This window comes from Anguilla rostrata, chromosome 19 (assembly GCF_018555375.3).
Source record: "Anguilla rostrata isolate EN2019 chromosome 19, ASM1855537v3, whole genome shotgun sequence".
Taxonomy (NCBI): Eukaryota; Metazoa; Chordata; class Actinopteri; order Anguilliformes; family Anguillidae; genus Anguilla; species Anguilla rostrata.
In genome coordinates, this window is record NC_057951.1 from 12,207,203 (window position 1) to 12,222,192 (window position 14,990).

General features: G+C 47.9%; 1 protein-coding gene across 1 annotated transcript in view; it reads right to left on the reverse strand.

The window, feature by feature from the left end:
* The window catches only part of b4galnt3b (beta-1,4-N-acetyl-galactosaminyl transferase 3b), a 30,584-nt gene extending 18,238 nt beyond the window's left edge, over window positions 1–12,346 (reverse strand). The window contains exons 1-3 of the mRNA XM_064319545.1: window positions 11,842–12,346; window positions 1,707–1,762; window positions 1,299–1,364 (exon numbers count right to left, since the gene is read on the reverse strand). Of these exons, the coding sequence (XP_064175615.1) occupies window positions 1,299–1,364; window positions 1,707–1,762; window positions 11,842–11,977 (258 nt within the window). The 5' untranslated portion in view covers window positions 11,978–12,346. The remainder of the gene's footprint in view (window positions 1–1,298; window positions 1,365–1,706; window positions 1,763–11,841) is intronic.
* Window positions 12,347–14,990: the final 2,644 nt, after the last annotated feature.

Here is a 14,990-nt window from a genome sequence, read left to right on the forward strand (position 1 = left end):
ATCACGCGACAGCTACGGATATATATATTTTTTTTTTTTCCTTATTTTAATTGGCTGAGTAATCCCTGCCTCAGCTGATGTGATAGGAGTGCACTGGTGTGAAAGCACAGCTCACTTGCCTCACGCAGAAGGGCAGAACACAGCAGTGGGGCTAAGCCAGACTTTACCCTGTCACTGGAAATCATCCGATGAAAGAAGAAAATGGTATATAGATGGAATTTAGTATTATTATCATGCCGTTCACAGCAAAGGTTAACAGCAGGAGGGGGTAGGTTTGGGGGGTGGAGTAACACTCCCTCTCTGGGGCCTGTTTCCTCTCTGTATGTGAAACTGGCCCAACCTCGCAGTAATTCTAACTTTAAAGGCACTTTTAAGGCACAGAAGTTGAATACCTGCTCATTAGTGGCTTGTTTCAGCCTGTTAAGACAGACACAGTATCTGGGTTAGAGCAGCACATCTGAACAGTGGGAAGGGGCCCTTCCTGTGTGGCCCGCCACGGTCTCCATGGCAACCATGCAGCGGCGACGCCCAGCCACACGGGCGGGTGCATGTGGGGGGGGCAGAGTCCTGTAGGTACCCAGCCCTGAACCTGATGTTCCACAGCCGTGAAGCAGACCTAACCCCAGCCGTCGGTGACCAGACACTACTTTCCTGCTTTCAGGATGAAGCGTGCATTTCCCTGTCTGTCTGTCTAACGTGTCTTCCTGTCATCTCCTTGCTGTTCCTCATTTACGCTCCCAAAATAGACACACAGTTTCTACTGGTTTCAGACACCTCAGAAGAGCATGCAATTGTGTGTGTGCGCTTGTGCTTGTGCTCATGTTCACGCACGCGCACACACACGTACACACACGGACACACACGCACGCACACGCACACATATATGTGGCAGAGATAAAAATCACAACCATCTCAGTATGTTCAGTGAGGTCAGGGTATTTCCAGACGGGAATCATGAGTAATCCGACTGCAGTAAAGCTGTCAGTGAAATAAGACGCATCAGCGTTAGCACTGTTTTCATGTGTAAATTTCAAATCAAATGCTGTCTGGAAAAACCCAAATGTTTTGTTTTCTTAAGGAGAAGGGCTCCAGATGACTTGATGCGAATTCCAGCTGAGACATAGCGTGGCTCCTGAGGGCCTGCTGGGTGGTTGGCGCTTCTCTGTGATTGGGTGATTTGGGGGGCCGCTGTGCTGTGATTGGGTGATTTGGGAGTTGCTGTGCTGTGATTGGGTGATGTGGAGGTGGGAGGGCAGAGTGCAGGTTCAGAGGTTCCTGTGAGGTGAGGGGTTTCCTACCTCTGGGCTCCAGGACTGCGGAGTGAACTGGGACTGCCACGATCTGCCCTGCTCACTGCTGAGAGACTGGAGACACACACACACACACACACAGAGAGAGAGAGAGAGAGAGAGAATGAGAGAGAGGGGGACCAGAGAGTAGGGGAGAGAGGGAGAAACAGAGGAAGAGAAATCAGAAGAGAGGACAGCAAGGCAAATGGCTTACGTAAAATATGGGCCTAAGCTATAGCACTCTTCACAACATAGTTTCTTCACTTAAGCGGTTGCGATTCTAAGCTTCAATAGTGCCACTGACAGGCCTGCCTTGAGCCGTGAGACACCACTGCTAATAGGACTGAGAGACAGGCACAATGCAGAACCTTCCTTAGCGGATGGAGTTCATTTCTTTCTTTAACTCTCTGTCCTTACCTCTTTTTCTGTTGCTTGCCTGGTTGGGGGAGTCGTCTCGTCCCAAGCATTGAACTCTGGAGGTAAGAGAGGACAACGGGTAGCTCACCATAGGAATACAGCAACACAACTCTGTTCTACACCACCTGGCAGATAAAGCAGTGATTTTGATCTCAAAGAACGCCCAGCGAGTACGAGCCTGGGGTAACCGGTTTGCGGCCGAAGGAACAGCCGTTATCGGCAGGGAGAATCATCACCTGCTTCCTGCCTCCCGCCAGAAACACCGATCAGCTTTCCTTCCATTGAGCCAGTCGGGATGAGTTACACCCCATTTGCATTCTGGGAGCCGTAGTATTGTTTTACAGTGGCAGTCAAAAGCAGTCAGTCGATGAGGGTGAGTGCGTGCATGAAGGCATGTGCATGTGGTGGGGGGGGGGGGGGGTTACTCTATCCGCACTGCCCGCTCATGCTACTCTGGTCTAGAATGTCTATTTTGCCACTGTATTCATGTACAGTAGCCAGCAGCTGACTGACTCCCAACGGACAGAGAGAGAGACACCCTAGCACAGACACAGGGAGGCAGCTTTGCTCAAATTTGCATGATGACAACAGTGGCAGTGTAGATGTGCCTGCAATGGAATGTGACTGATTTTTTTTGACTAGTGGCATTTTGTCCTGTTCTCATGGAAACCAGGCGAGGCAATGCTTTCAAGCAGCACTGAACTGAGGAGAGTAAAACCGCAAACACCATCAGACCAAACAAAAGGTAGATTTTTTTAAAGAATATATCGGCTCAGGAATCTGAACACCTTGTTTCCAAGGCCAAAAATCGGCTGCTTATTGAAGGTTAATCACAAAACCAGCAGGGACTGCAGACCTTGTTAAGACCCCTGCGCTAAACTAAGGATCTACTGTTAAAAATGTTGATTTATAAGTGAAAGAAACGTCTAGAGATTCTGCTTTTAAAAGGTGAAAAAAGAAGCTGTTGAGAAAATCATTATGTTCCAGCATTTCAAAATGTATTTTGAAATAACGCATCAACCGTCAATCATCAATCATGCATCAATCATCTACCATCAATTCAAGCACTTTCATGGCCTTGATTCACCACAATCAGAACTGAGCACTTTTGGAAGCCCTGTGGACTCCCATAGAAGATTCTGTTCAGACACACCTGAGTGCAGATTACCAGTTCACCTGTAATTGTCCCAGTTCACCCGTAATTAAACACAGGTCCAGTCACGCTCAGGCCTTGTGCAATGCCTGTGACATCTTTCAATTCAAAAAAATTAATTCAGGGCACATAAACACTGTTATGGCAATAAAAAAAATTCCAGACATTCTTATATCCTGCAAACACTCTCCCTTTCCCTCCTGCTCTCTCTTTCTTTCTCTCTCTCTCTCTCCTTCATCTGTTCTCCCCCTCCCTCTTTCCCTCTCACTCGCCTGTTCTCTCTCCCTCCCTCTCCCTCTCTCTCCCCCTCTCTCTCTCCCTCCCACTCGCCTGTTCTCTCTTCCTCCCTCCCTCTCTCTCTCTCCTTCGTCTGTGGAGAATGATTCTCTGGCTAAATCCTGGCTGAGATGCCCTGGGCTGATTAGAGAGTGAAAAGCAGCGCAGAGCGATGCGTGTGAAGGGGGGGGGGGGGGGCCTGTCTGCAACCAGCATTATCACCTCAAACTGCGGAAGCTCTCGAAAACAAGCACGCTCACCAGCAAAGTCCTCACGTTACACTTCAAAGCCCTTTGTGCTCTGAGAACGGATGGATTTTACAGGCAGTGTGCAGCGCACCTATCCCAGAGAACGCACTTAATCTCACAGGTTTTTACCCTCACTCCAGACTAAACGCTCAGAACAGTGAGCCTTTCTGATGTTAGCACTAATGAGGCGGGGAACAGCGAGACGAGCCCGTTCCTCTCCCCGAGCTCCCGCTCCAGACTGCTCACCCTTAAACGCCGCACACAGTCAGTGTGTAGATTCGCGAAAACAGCTGCTGATGACTCAAAGCACAGTGAAACCATTCAGATACTGCACCTTAAAAACCTTACAGCATGGTGAATTTGGGGCAACACTGGATACTGCACCTTAAAAACCTTACAGCATGGTGAATTTGGGGCAACACTGGATACTGCACCTTAAAAACCTTACAGCATGGTGAATTTGGGGCAACTTTGGAATGAATTGATTAGTAGGTTCCACTACCCAAGCCTCCCCCCCACCTCCTCAAACCCTGACCCAAATCACTCCAGCCCCATCGCTGCCGTGATCAGAGATGGAGTGAGAGAACGGAGAGGTGAGACCCAGAGCTCGTGTGTGTTTTTTTTTGGGAGGGTCCGCAGAAGCCTCGTGTTTTGGGCCTGACTCACGTCCATCGCTCTGTGGTCGTTGGTGGGGAGCAGGATGGAGGAAACAAAGTGCTCATTTAGTCAGAAGAGAGATGGAACTGAGCAGGCAGGCAGGCAGCACCTCTGGGGCCCCTGCAGAGGTGAGGTGAGTTATGAGAGGAGAGAGAGAGAGAGAGAGAGGAGGAACTGAGGAAGAGGAGGGGGGGCTGTGGGGGGGTTGGAGGCATTTCCTCCAGAAACATCACTCACTCGGCTCATGTGTTTACCCAAAAACACTACATCTACATGTTCTGGAGACCTTTTTATAGCTGCTGTTTATTCTTCTTTTCATAGTGCCCCCCTAACCTTAAATCACCTCCCTCCCCAGTGATGCACACCTGATACACACACACACACACACACACACACACACACACCTGTATCTGTACCTGTTACTTGGCCATGACAGTATATGTACAGTATGTTTGAGGCAGGGCCATCATCTCCGCTCATCTCTGTCTCTCACTCCACCCCTGGGATTGGAAAGCCGACTGTCCCTTTGGGAGACAGAGTCACCTGATCCCTCTGGAGACCGGAGAGCTATCCAGTTCCCATGGGGGGGGGTTCTGCCTGTCACTCCCAGACAGGACAAAACAGGACAGCTACGCTTTTGCCAGGGGGGTGAATTAACAAATTGAAAACACCAGACTTCTCCGTTAGAGCCTTCATGGCTTTGTTACAGTGGCCCGAGGGACCAGTGGGGAGGGGCCCAAATGTCACTCATGTCACTACTTTCCGCTTTTTGCCACTAGTATTATATGCATTACCCCCCCACACCCCACCCCCATCCTGATCCTGTTATTTAGGAATCACACAGGAGAGACACTGCAGCTCCCTGAGGGCTGCATACCCTCAGCACGCTGAGCTCATTTAAGCTCTAAATGATATCTTGTGGGACGTCAGAGGGCTGTCATAAATAATGCGGGTCTTTCCAATAACGATACCTCAGAGCCGAGCGCGGGTCAGTACAGGACCGCCGGCCCATTTAGCTGACCCAGGTCTCTCACCATGCCAGAGCAGCTCCAGCAGTGACGTTCACATTCAAAACTTTCTAGAGTCACCTGAAAGCTACTCCATGAGTTCCCTAAAAAAATAAATAAATAAAAAAATAAAGATAAAAACAGGCGGGAGTTTTTCTGCGGTTCCCAACTGCACTGACGAGTTGTCAGGACCGAATCCGATGCCTCTGAAGTCTCATCTAAGCGGCTGAGCCACAAATACCGTTACACAGCTTCCAGTGCATGACCAGTACGTCTGCCTCGTCGGGGCTGGGGAGTGCGTGTGCGCTGTGCGTTGGGGGCGGGAGTGTGTGTGCGCTGCGCGTCGGGGGCTGGGGGAGTGCGTGTGCGCTGCGCCTCGGGGGCTGGGGGAGTGCGTGTGCCCTGCGCGTCGGGGGCTGGGGGAGTGCGTTTGCCCTGCTCCTCGGGGGCGGGGGGAGTGCGTGTGCACTCTGGCCAGGAGGGACGGCCCCCGGCGGGGGGGGGCTTAAGACTGCGCAGCGGCCATTAAGCCCGATAAATCTGACACCCCAGTGAACTGGAAGAGCATTTCTTCTTTTCTGCTTCTCCTGCGCCATGGCAACCACCGCCCCACCCCCCCTCCCGCGCCCCTGCCCGCACGCCCCCGCAAACCCCTCTGCAGTGCCTCCAGTCCCCACCCCGCCCTGCCTGCCTCCGTCCCAAATTGGTTTCCCATCTTAGGCGGCCCTTCTTCTTCTCCCCGCCAGTCCCCGATTGAAGTGGCTAAGGGACTCCCTGGGTCTGGAGGGGGTAACGGGTTCAAAACTTCTTTAAATCTTTTTTTATATTTTTCCCCTCAGAGCAGCCTTTAAGGCAGCCATGGAAATTTACAAGTGAAATAACCCCCTACCCCCTACCCCCGTACCCCCCTTACCCCCCTACCCCCTGACCCCCCTACCCCCTACCTCCCTTACCCCCCTTGTCATTTCCCAAATCACAGAGGAAGAGGTGGACGGCGTTTGTCCACACACAGATAAGAAGAGCGCACAGCTGGCGCTGGCATGCTGGCTGGCACACATGCCCTTATTGGTCACATTAATAGGCAGGAAGGAGGGACACGGCCCCAGAAGTTTGTCCCTCATCATCCACTCTCAGAAAAAAAGGGTTCCTTGGGTCGCCGTCATAGGGGAACCCTTTCTAGTTCTTTATGCAGCCCTCTATGGTAGGTGTGAACAGTGTCAAAGCTCCCAGTTTGACCCATTTTACCTGACAAAGAAACTTTGAATTAGGAGGTTCCTCTATGGAGACACAAGGGAGCCTTTTGGAACCCTTTCTTTTGAGGGTGCGCAGACTGCATCTCTCATTTGATGCCCAGCTCACGAAAGATTCATTGAGGAGAACTGACTTAAAAAACGTTTCTCAAATGAACAGAAACTCAGACCGACTACACAGAAACCAGTACTGACAGTAGTTCTCTCAGAAGACCGCCTGAACCACATGCAAGTAAAGCCGGTGACAACCCCTCTTAAAACAGTTTGTCCTTAAAGAGCAGTCGCTGGCAACCAGCACTGGGAAAAATAAAACCAAATCACATCAAGGTGTAGCTCTACCCTCACCCTGGCATCACAGAGGTAATGGCAGTATAGCCCCATTGGCCACTAGCGCAAAGCTCTGGCCCCGTGCCAGATGCACATTTGCAAGCACCTGCCAATCCGCCCTGATAAGGACGGAAGGGCCCGGGGGAGATAGCGTGGGCACAAAAAACCATAAACAAAATAAAAGGCAAACAAATCGGTCGGCGAACTGAACCGTTGGTGTCGAAGGACAACAGCAGCGCTCGCATCACAATTAGCGACTGCTGAGACAGCATCGTGGCTAGGGGAGGGGCCAAGGGGGGGGGGGGGGGGGGGCTGAAAATTAAACGAGTTTGTGGCCCTTGATAATTTAATAAGTCTTAAGGGATGAGAGTTTGTCACGAAAGGGGAAGTAGAACGCGGAGGTACCTGTGCGATTGATGTGTCACTGCCGCTGCTGAACTTACAGCAACGTTTGTGCCGGACCACAAGCGCTGCTCTGTTCTGCATCGCCACAAAGCCACAGCCTGATCGGAACACAACTGTGACAGTTGAATGTTTGGGGGAAAAAAACTAGTTGTGCTTCCTTTTGTCAGCAGACCGCAAAAAATGTCATTGTCTGGGAAAAATGATGGTCAACAAGTAGAGACTACAACCTACGTGTGGCTCATCCGTTAACAAGGTAAACAACATCCCAGCATGCATAGGGTAATGTGTAGCAGATTCTGGGCAGCCTGGTTGCCTATAATTATGGCTTGCGTTGCTGCAAGAGGAGACCAATGTGACTCTGAATTAAGGGTGTGGCAAGAGAGCCTTTGACAGGTCAGAACTGGTCATTGCTTCACAAGCAATGACATCATCAACCAACAGCCACAATGGACAGAAGTGCATACTCATGGGTTATGATGCCCCTGAATTAATTTTAATTGAAAGGTAAAGCAGGTGAGCAATCCCAAAACAGTCGACCGCATATTTCAACCCTGGGCAAGGCCAACCAGCTTCATCACAAACAGTGGTGGCCCAACATTTTTTTAAGTGACTCTACACTGGCGCTTACAATTATTGTTCACTATCTGCAGTTCTGTATCCTCTTAACTGAAGATTCTAATGCTGATGTAACAATTGAAAGCAATGGCGTTCAAGAACACCTAGACCTAACATTCCAAAGAACCTACTCTTCAAAGGATTAAGACTTCTGCTGATGCTTTTTGTTGACCGCACCACCTCTCCTCCTGCATGCAAATGTAAATAAAACTTGTGCAAACTTCTAAGCGTATTTGAAGACCTGTGTCAGTCCGAATCACTGATGTCTCTCACTCACTGGAAACTACTGGGAAAGGCTCCCTCCACTGAAAACCCCTCCCATCTGCTCTGTCCTCCCACTGCTATTCTCTGCTGGATTCTCACCATACCACTCAATAATCAACAGAGCAAACCGGCGTGAAACGTAAAATAAACCCTGCTCTTTATTTCCTGCTGGGACAAAAATAACCAGCAAAGCCCTGTGCTTCCATTTGCATCGGCATTACCGAAATGTTTTTTTTTTGTTTTTTTTTCAAATGGCTTTGAGGAAATTTTGCATGAATCGTGCAGGAACTGAGCTGACTGCTAAAGGTGGTATTTGAAATAGCTGTGCGAGGAGGGGAATCTGAGTGTGACCGTGTTTCAGCATGTTCCTGGACGTCCCAGTCAAATTTGAATCCCACCCGTGCTCACGTGCTCTTTTTTTTCATTGAGCAGCACAGTGGCAGGGGGGCACAGCTCGCTCACCCCCTCAGCACAAAATGGAGGCTGGTCTGAACGCGCCGGAGCCTCCCCGCTCCTCGCTGTCTGCTGGTGTAACGCGGTACAGGTGACCCGCTCACCCGGGGCAAGGCCCTGTCCAGCAGCACTCAGCAACGGCACACACACTGCCGCCCTAGTCTGCGACAGAGAGGGGATGCTGTGTCCTGGGACCTATCTGTCTGTGAATCTAATACTCTAATACCCCCCCCCCCCATCTGTCTTCCATCGCTTTTATCAATGCCCCCCCCCTCCCCCCCACACACTGGCCGTGTCTTAGACCGGCATCCCCTATATAAAACACAGGTCTGTTTTAAAATGCTGCTAAAATGCTGCTAAAACTGACCTTCGGTCGAGAGCAGGGATCAGCGTTCAGACGCTCGAGCCGCTCGCAGGCGAGCGTCAGCGTCATCGCCAAGGCATCGGCCACTCCCCGGTCCAACATCTGGGGAAGTACGCTTTTCTGCCACCCCCGCAGTCAAAGGCCTCTCACACAGATCTGCTTCACAGGAGACCAACGGCAAACATTCGACAGGAGTCAAATGTTTGCCTTGTGGGAGGGGGAGAAGTCTCGGGCTGGTCCTTTCCGCTACCCCGTTACCTTTGGGGTGAATTTCAGCTTATTTGCGCTAGTGAGCTGTAAATGATTTCTAAAATAATCACCATTGGTTTTTATGACAGAATCTGTCAATCATTAAAACGTATAAATGGGTGCGACGCTCAATTGCAATGCTCCAGTTTACAGTTGGTTTTGAATCGCTTGAATTCACATGATGGAGGGAAGTTACTTCTTAACTAAATTTTCAGGCTTTAATATCTCGCTCCTCGAAACGATGCAAAGGTGCGACCAGCAGCCAATTAATAACCCTTTCCTGACCTTTCACCTGTGCAGCCTGGGTTCAACCTGGACATCAGGACTGTAAGATTAACCTTAAACTTTTGCCTCTCATGCTTGTCCCCCAACTCCTCCCCCAGCACCAGTAAGAGGTTCACAGGGACATGTGAAGATTCACACCAGCCTTTGAGTCAAAAGCCCCCCCCTCCCATCCCACCCATCCCACTCTGACCCCCCACCCCCACAAAAGCACACACAACTGGAAAGGAAGGGGTGCGGAAAGCAAAGGGACACTTCGCCTGGAGCAGAAAGGCCAAATGTTCTCAAGCGATGTCTTACAACAACTCCAATTCCCACAACCCTCCACAGTGTGAGAAGCCGCGCCTGTTAGCCTTCATTGGTTACGCATGGTTATCACTTATGTGTGAAAATTGGCGTGAGAAAATCGATTGGTTTTCACACTGCTTAAACGCTATCAGACTGCTCCCATTGAGATGCATCATCGCGGTAGTTCCTGTCTTGAAGCCACGCATTTACACAGCTCTGGCACAGGACGGGGTACAGTAAAGGAGACACAACAAGGGTCTGCGATGGTGATGTGAAGATAGGGAGGGTTTCTGATGATGACCCAGGAAGTAGGTCTTCAAGTGATCTCCTGTGTAACTTGAAACAACAGAGGCCGCCAAAAAAAAATGCAGCTTCGGAGGAGAACAACAATAATCCCCTGAATAAATCTTCACGAGCTGCATTAGGTATCCTGTGGCTGGATAGGCTTTCAGATGGACACAGACCAGCGCAGGAAAGTGACAACGAGCCTTTGGTGAAATGGGAACAGGCGCTGAGGGTGAAAGTGAGCTATAATACGGGCATAAAGCTAGCTCAGACCCACAATCTATCCTGTGAATAGACTGGCTTTCTTTTATATAGGCACCAGTGCGTTCTTTTATATAGGCACCAGTACGTTCTTTGTACAGGCACCATTAAGAAGAGCAATATTTTCACATTTGCATATATCAGATAAGAGTGTGTACTTGCCGACAGGTGATGTAAGGAAACTAAACAAACAAGCATTTGATTAAATTCACCAGGATGCAGATCCTAAATGCATTGCAAAGCACAGGTAAATTATCCCTCAGGTCAAAGGTGCAACAGCTGCACCAACTTTGTATTTTCAGTTTCAAATAATGCTTTGCAATTTGGTTGTCCTCATTTCCTATGCAGTGAAATGTTCAGTGTTAAATTAAATCCTATTGGACTCATACGTACTCTGCTACAATTTAATTAACACTGAGCATTTTACTGCGCAATTTGTGTTCTATGAAAGTAAACAGTGTTATCATCTAAAACTCTTTTCTGTTCACACCCTTCTCAGAGTGCCTGCTGTTAGTTGACCCCAACAACCTCCCACCCCCCTCCACAGATCAGGGAAACAATAGGACACCTTGAATCACAATAGATTCCCTCAGCATGTTTAACCATTTGAATAGTAGGTTTTTTTTTTTTTTTGGAAATTTTTTTTTTTGTTGTCCAGAATTCAGTCAGTGTTCTAGAACCCCATTGCGTTCAATTACCAGCAATGACTGTTACATCAGCATTGGAATGTTCATTTTTAGAACATTCTAAAAACATATTTGTGACCTCACACCTTTAAAGGGTTAATGGCAAATTCCTCCTTCCTCTGGCAGAAACGCGCTCCAGCTAAAGCTCCCAGTGCTGACCGCAGCCATTTGGTGAAAGAGGTGGGACACTGATCCTGGATACGTGCCTGTGTCACTTAGACCATGTTGCCCCCCTTGGGGTAGGGCCCGAGGGGGACAACATGTGGCACGCGGGGCTAAAGCACGCAGCAGGCCCCAGAGCCCTTAAAAGCCAGCAGTGCACAAGGTCAGAGGTCACTGAGATTTAATACCAAGAGCCCCATACCCTCAGTGGGCCCCCAACACTAACAATACTTCAGCTATCTGAAGCTGTGTGCTGCCGCTCAGTCGGGCTCAAACCCCCAATCAAACACTGGAAACCTGCCGCACTGACACCCGGTCACGAAACAAGTGGAAAGAATGCACTGTTTTTATAACCTGTAAAAGACAGAAACAATCACACACAAAATGACACTTACTGCAAACTTTCGGGGATAAAAGTGTTACCATTTTGATTTGGTATGGAAGGGTTAAGCTAAGTTTAATCACCGTTATGAATCATAAATTAATTTAAATCATACCAAAAAAAAAATCTTATTAATTATTTACTGAAGTATAAATAAACAAATCTTAGTCAGGTTATCCGATTTCTGAGTTGAGTTCCATACAACGCATCGAACAGTATCGTTCCAGTGCCGATCAGCACCCAGTCTTCAGGTGTCTGGCTTCTATGAATGAATTTTTGTTCGTTTATTTGTAAATATAAATGCAATTCACTTGTTAATTATACCTTATACTCTTGAAACCCGAAAGTGGCAGAAGCGTGCCTATGGGACAGGTCAGTCCGTAATCCAACTTGGTACTACATTAAACTGTAACCAGCAACCAACGTGTTTGAAAAAGTTTTTAAATATCACATAAGAACGTGTTGCATGCAAATCCGTTAACAGGACGTCCAGGACGTTAACAATAAAAGGTAAAACTTACGGACACTGTCGTTCCACGTATTTGTTGTTGCAACAAATTCTAAATAGGCAGCCAAAACTCCAATAATTAATACCGCTCCAAAAAGAAGATACTTGACATTTCGTCTTAATTTTTTGAGTGGGAAAAAGGACATCATTTTTATTCTTCAACCTTTGTCCTCAGCTGTTCTCGGTATCCTTTTCAGTAACCTTAGGGTGATAAATTAAAGCGACCCGAGCGAGGCAAATCATGCTGCACGGAGGGATCCCCCACGCTTGTCTCCAGCTCGGCTGTCCATGGACCAGATGCAACTCATCGTTTTTTTTCAATTCACTGACGGCGCTCTTTCGCTGATAAACTGGTCAAGATTAGATTCTGTGGGTCTTCTCTGGGATCGAACAACTGAAAAGAACTACAAGTCAGGCGCAACAACAGTGGCCAGAATGGAAGCGCGCAACGGGACCGGTTCTCTCTCGCAGCTAGCTGTTCTCTCCAGTTGAGTGCACTGCACACGTTTGTAATAGAGGTAATGCAGGCTGCTGTCTGGGGTTTCGAAGGAGGGATTTAAAATGGCAACGCCCGGAATGGGCTCGTGAAAAGGCACATACAGGTAGACCGTGTGTTTACAGAGGTGGGAAGAAGGTAGAAGTGTGACAGAAGTTTGTAGCCTTAAATGGCATAACTTTTTCTTGAAGGAAGGTTGCCACTGCCCTTATATTCAGCAGTATGTTTAATCGACAAGTGTGTTAAACAGGAATGCAAGCATCCTAAAAAAAAACGCATGGAAGCAACGGCGGCGCATTATTTGGATAGAATTTGGGTGACGCATTCCCACGCACCCAAAAAGGTATCCCATTGGGATAGGCTATTTATCTTAGCCCGTTTGAGCTTGCTTACTAAAGTGTTCTTTTTTAGCGAATAGATTGCACACAAAATTGCACTATATACTTTTTTTCTACTAGTGAGAAGTACATAAAATGTGTTTCAGCCGATAATGCTTAGGAGGTCGAACTCAACTGCTGTCCCAGCTCACCGCATTCTTCTCCGTTAAATGGGAGAGACGAAGCTGCACGCGCTATATATTTTTAAAAAATGCCTGTCAGAAGGTTTAATGCCAATGGGACACTTTTCATTTTTCAGCGCCTCAGCTTGGAATTCCAGCAAAAACAATCTATGGGACAAGTATCCTATGGGACAAGAGAACATGTCATGCTTCTCTTTGCAAGGCACACTGGTTTGCTATGCAGGGACTTTTTTGTAAAGGAAAACCTGAATTGATAGTGATAACCAGCCTATTAAAACTTCATAACCCACACCGACCTTGAAATAGAGGTTTTTTTTTTTTTTTTTTTTAAATTGAAGGAAATTTCTCCACGACTATGGCTCATGCATATTCCAAAACCCTTAAGTTTCTTGTCTAACCATTCTCCTACATCTAATGGAAGTTCCAATGATTTTACAACCTTGTAATTATCTCAACAGGTGTGTGTGTGTGTGTGTTCTGCACGTTCATGTGGAAAAATGAACGAGTAGCACCAAAGCAGAACTTGGTCGGAAGACCGACGGGTGATGACGGCACCAGCGCAGGAGAACCTACCTTGAGGTTAGCAGTCTGTAGTTTCCATGACACTGACGTTGAGACGTTTCCGTAGCCAACGCCTCTGCCCTCAGTGCTTGGACTCCGAGTTCATGGCTGAGGCAAACGCATCGCTGAGAGACTTGTCGGAGGAGCGGTCGTCAGTCAGGCCATGATTCAGTCCTTTGTTTGTACCCCCAAAATTTGTATAAACAGTCGTGGCCTGACAAGTTTCTCACAGTTAAATGTACGCATTCATTATGACAATTGAAATAAGTTATCACTTGTCCCTTGGGCTCTTATATAAATCTGGCCAGGCACCAAAAGAGGATGAATTGCAATGGGAAATGGGGTCCTGTTTTCATGCGTTTCAGTACATTCCAACCATACACACACACACACACACACACTCTAACAGAAACAATATCACAATGATTCCTACTTAAACTGAAAACTGTACAACTGATGGAAAGTTAGTCACTGTACAGTCATACCATACTTTGGTCCCGGTGCAGGATGTCCTGTTTCACATATGGGCTGTCCTACACCACACACATGCACATACCACTACACCCTGCTAATCAACTATACAGCCACCACTTAAGCCGTTCTAACAAAGATGGAAGTATGCGCTGGGTTCACTGGTTTGGAATTCGAAACGTAATACTCCAGGGACCTGTACTTATTACACATAGGTCCCACCACTGTTGGAACTTTAGTTTTTTGGACGGGAAATCCAGGTTAGTAGTAGTCCTGCCGTCCACAGTCACAAAGACCAGTCAGGGGTGAAACCGAAAAGATGGGTGGGGTCATTTTCAGCCCAGACACAAATTCTTTCATTCATTTTTTCCAGAACGGTTCCAATTCCTTTTTACAGTGCAGTCACACCCAAAAAAAAGGGCGATTTGACTGAGGGTTTTGAGTATGGCTCCCGGGAAAAAGGGAGTGATGAATGAAGTCTGACGTCTCAGGACATGCAGGCCGTTCGCTCAACTACAGAGGGCGGCTCTGCACCTCCAGTAATTAAGCAGTGGGGCTCACAGACGATCCAGTAGGCGAACCCCACGGCCCCTCAGACACCACTGATTAAAGCATTCCTGCCCTGAACACGGCCTGTTTGCCGTGGATACCCCGCATTTGCATGTTTCCGTGGTTCTTGCGTTTTAAATATTGCAAGATTACAGGCCAACGAGTTACATGCGTTATCATGTGCCAGAGAGACAGGATTACAGAAAAGCACTTTGCCTGTGGAATAATTACAGGATCTCATCAAAGGCAATTACATTAACATCACCACGTTTGATCTTTTCTTCTCGTTCTGCAATTATCTATTTATCCCTCAGAAGGAACCAGAAATCCTGTTTCCCCCAGTCATGAAACATAAATAAAAAGGTAGAACATTATCAGGGGCTCTTCCATTACAAGATGACTATAAGGTCACCCTTTCACCTGAGGAACAAACTCAAGGGTTTTCCAGATTTAAACCCTAACTTAACCATTTTAAGATTTAAGATCACAAATATGTGATTAGAATGTTACTAACTGAACATTCCAATGTGCCGATGCAACAACCACTCCTGGTAACTGTAAGCAA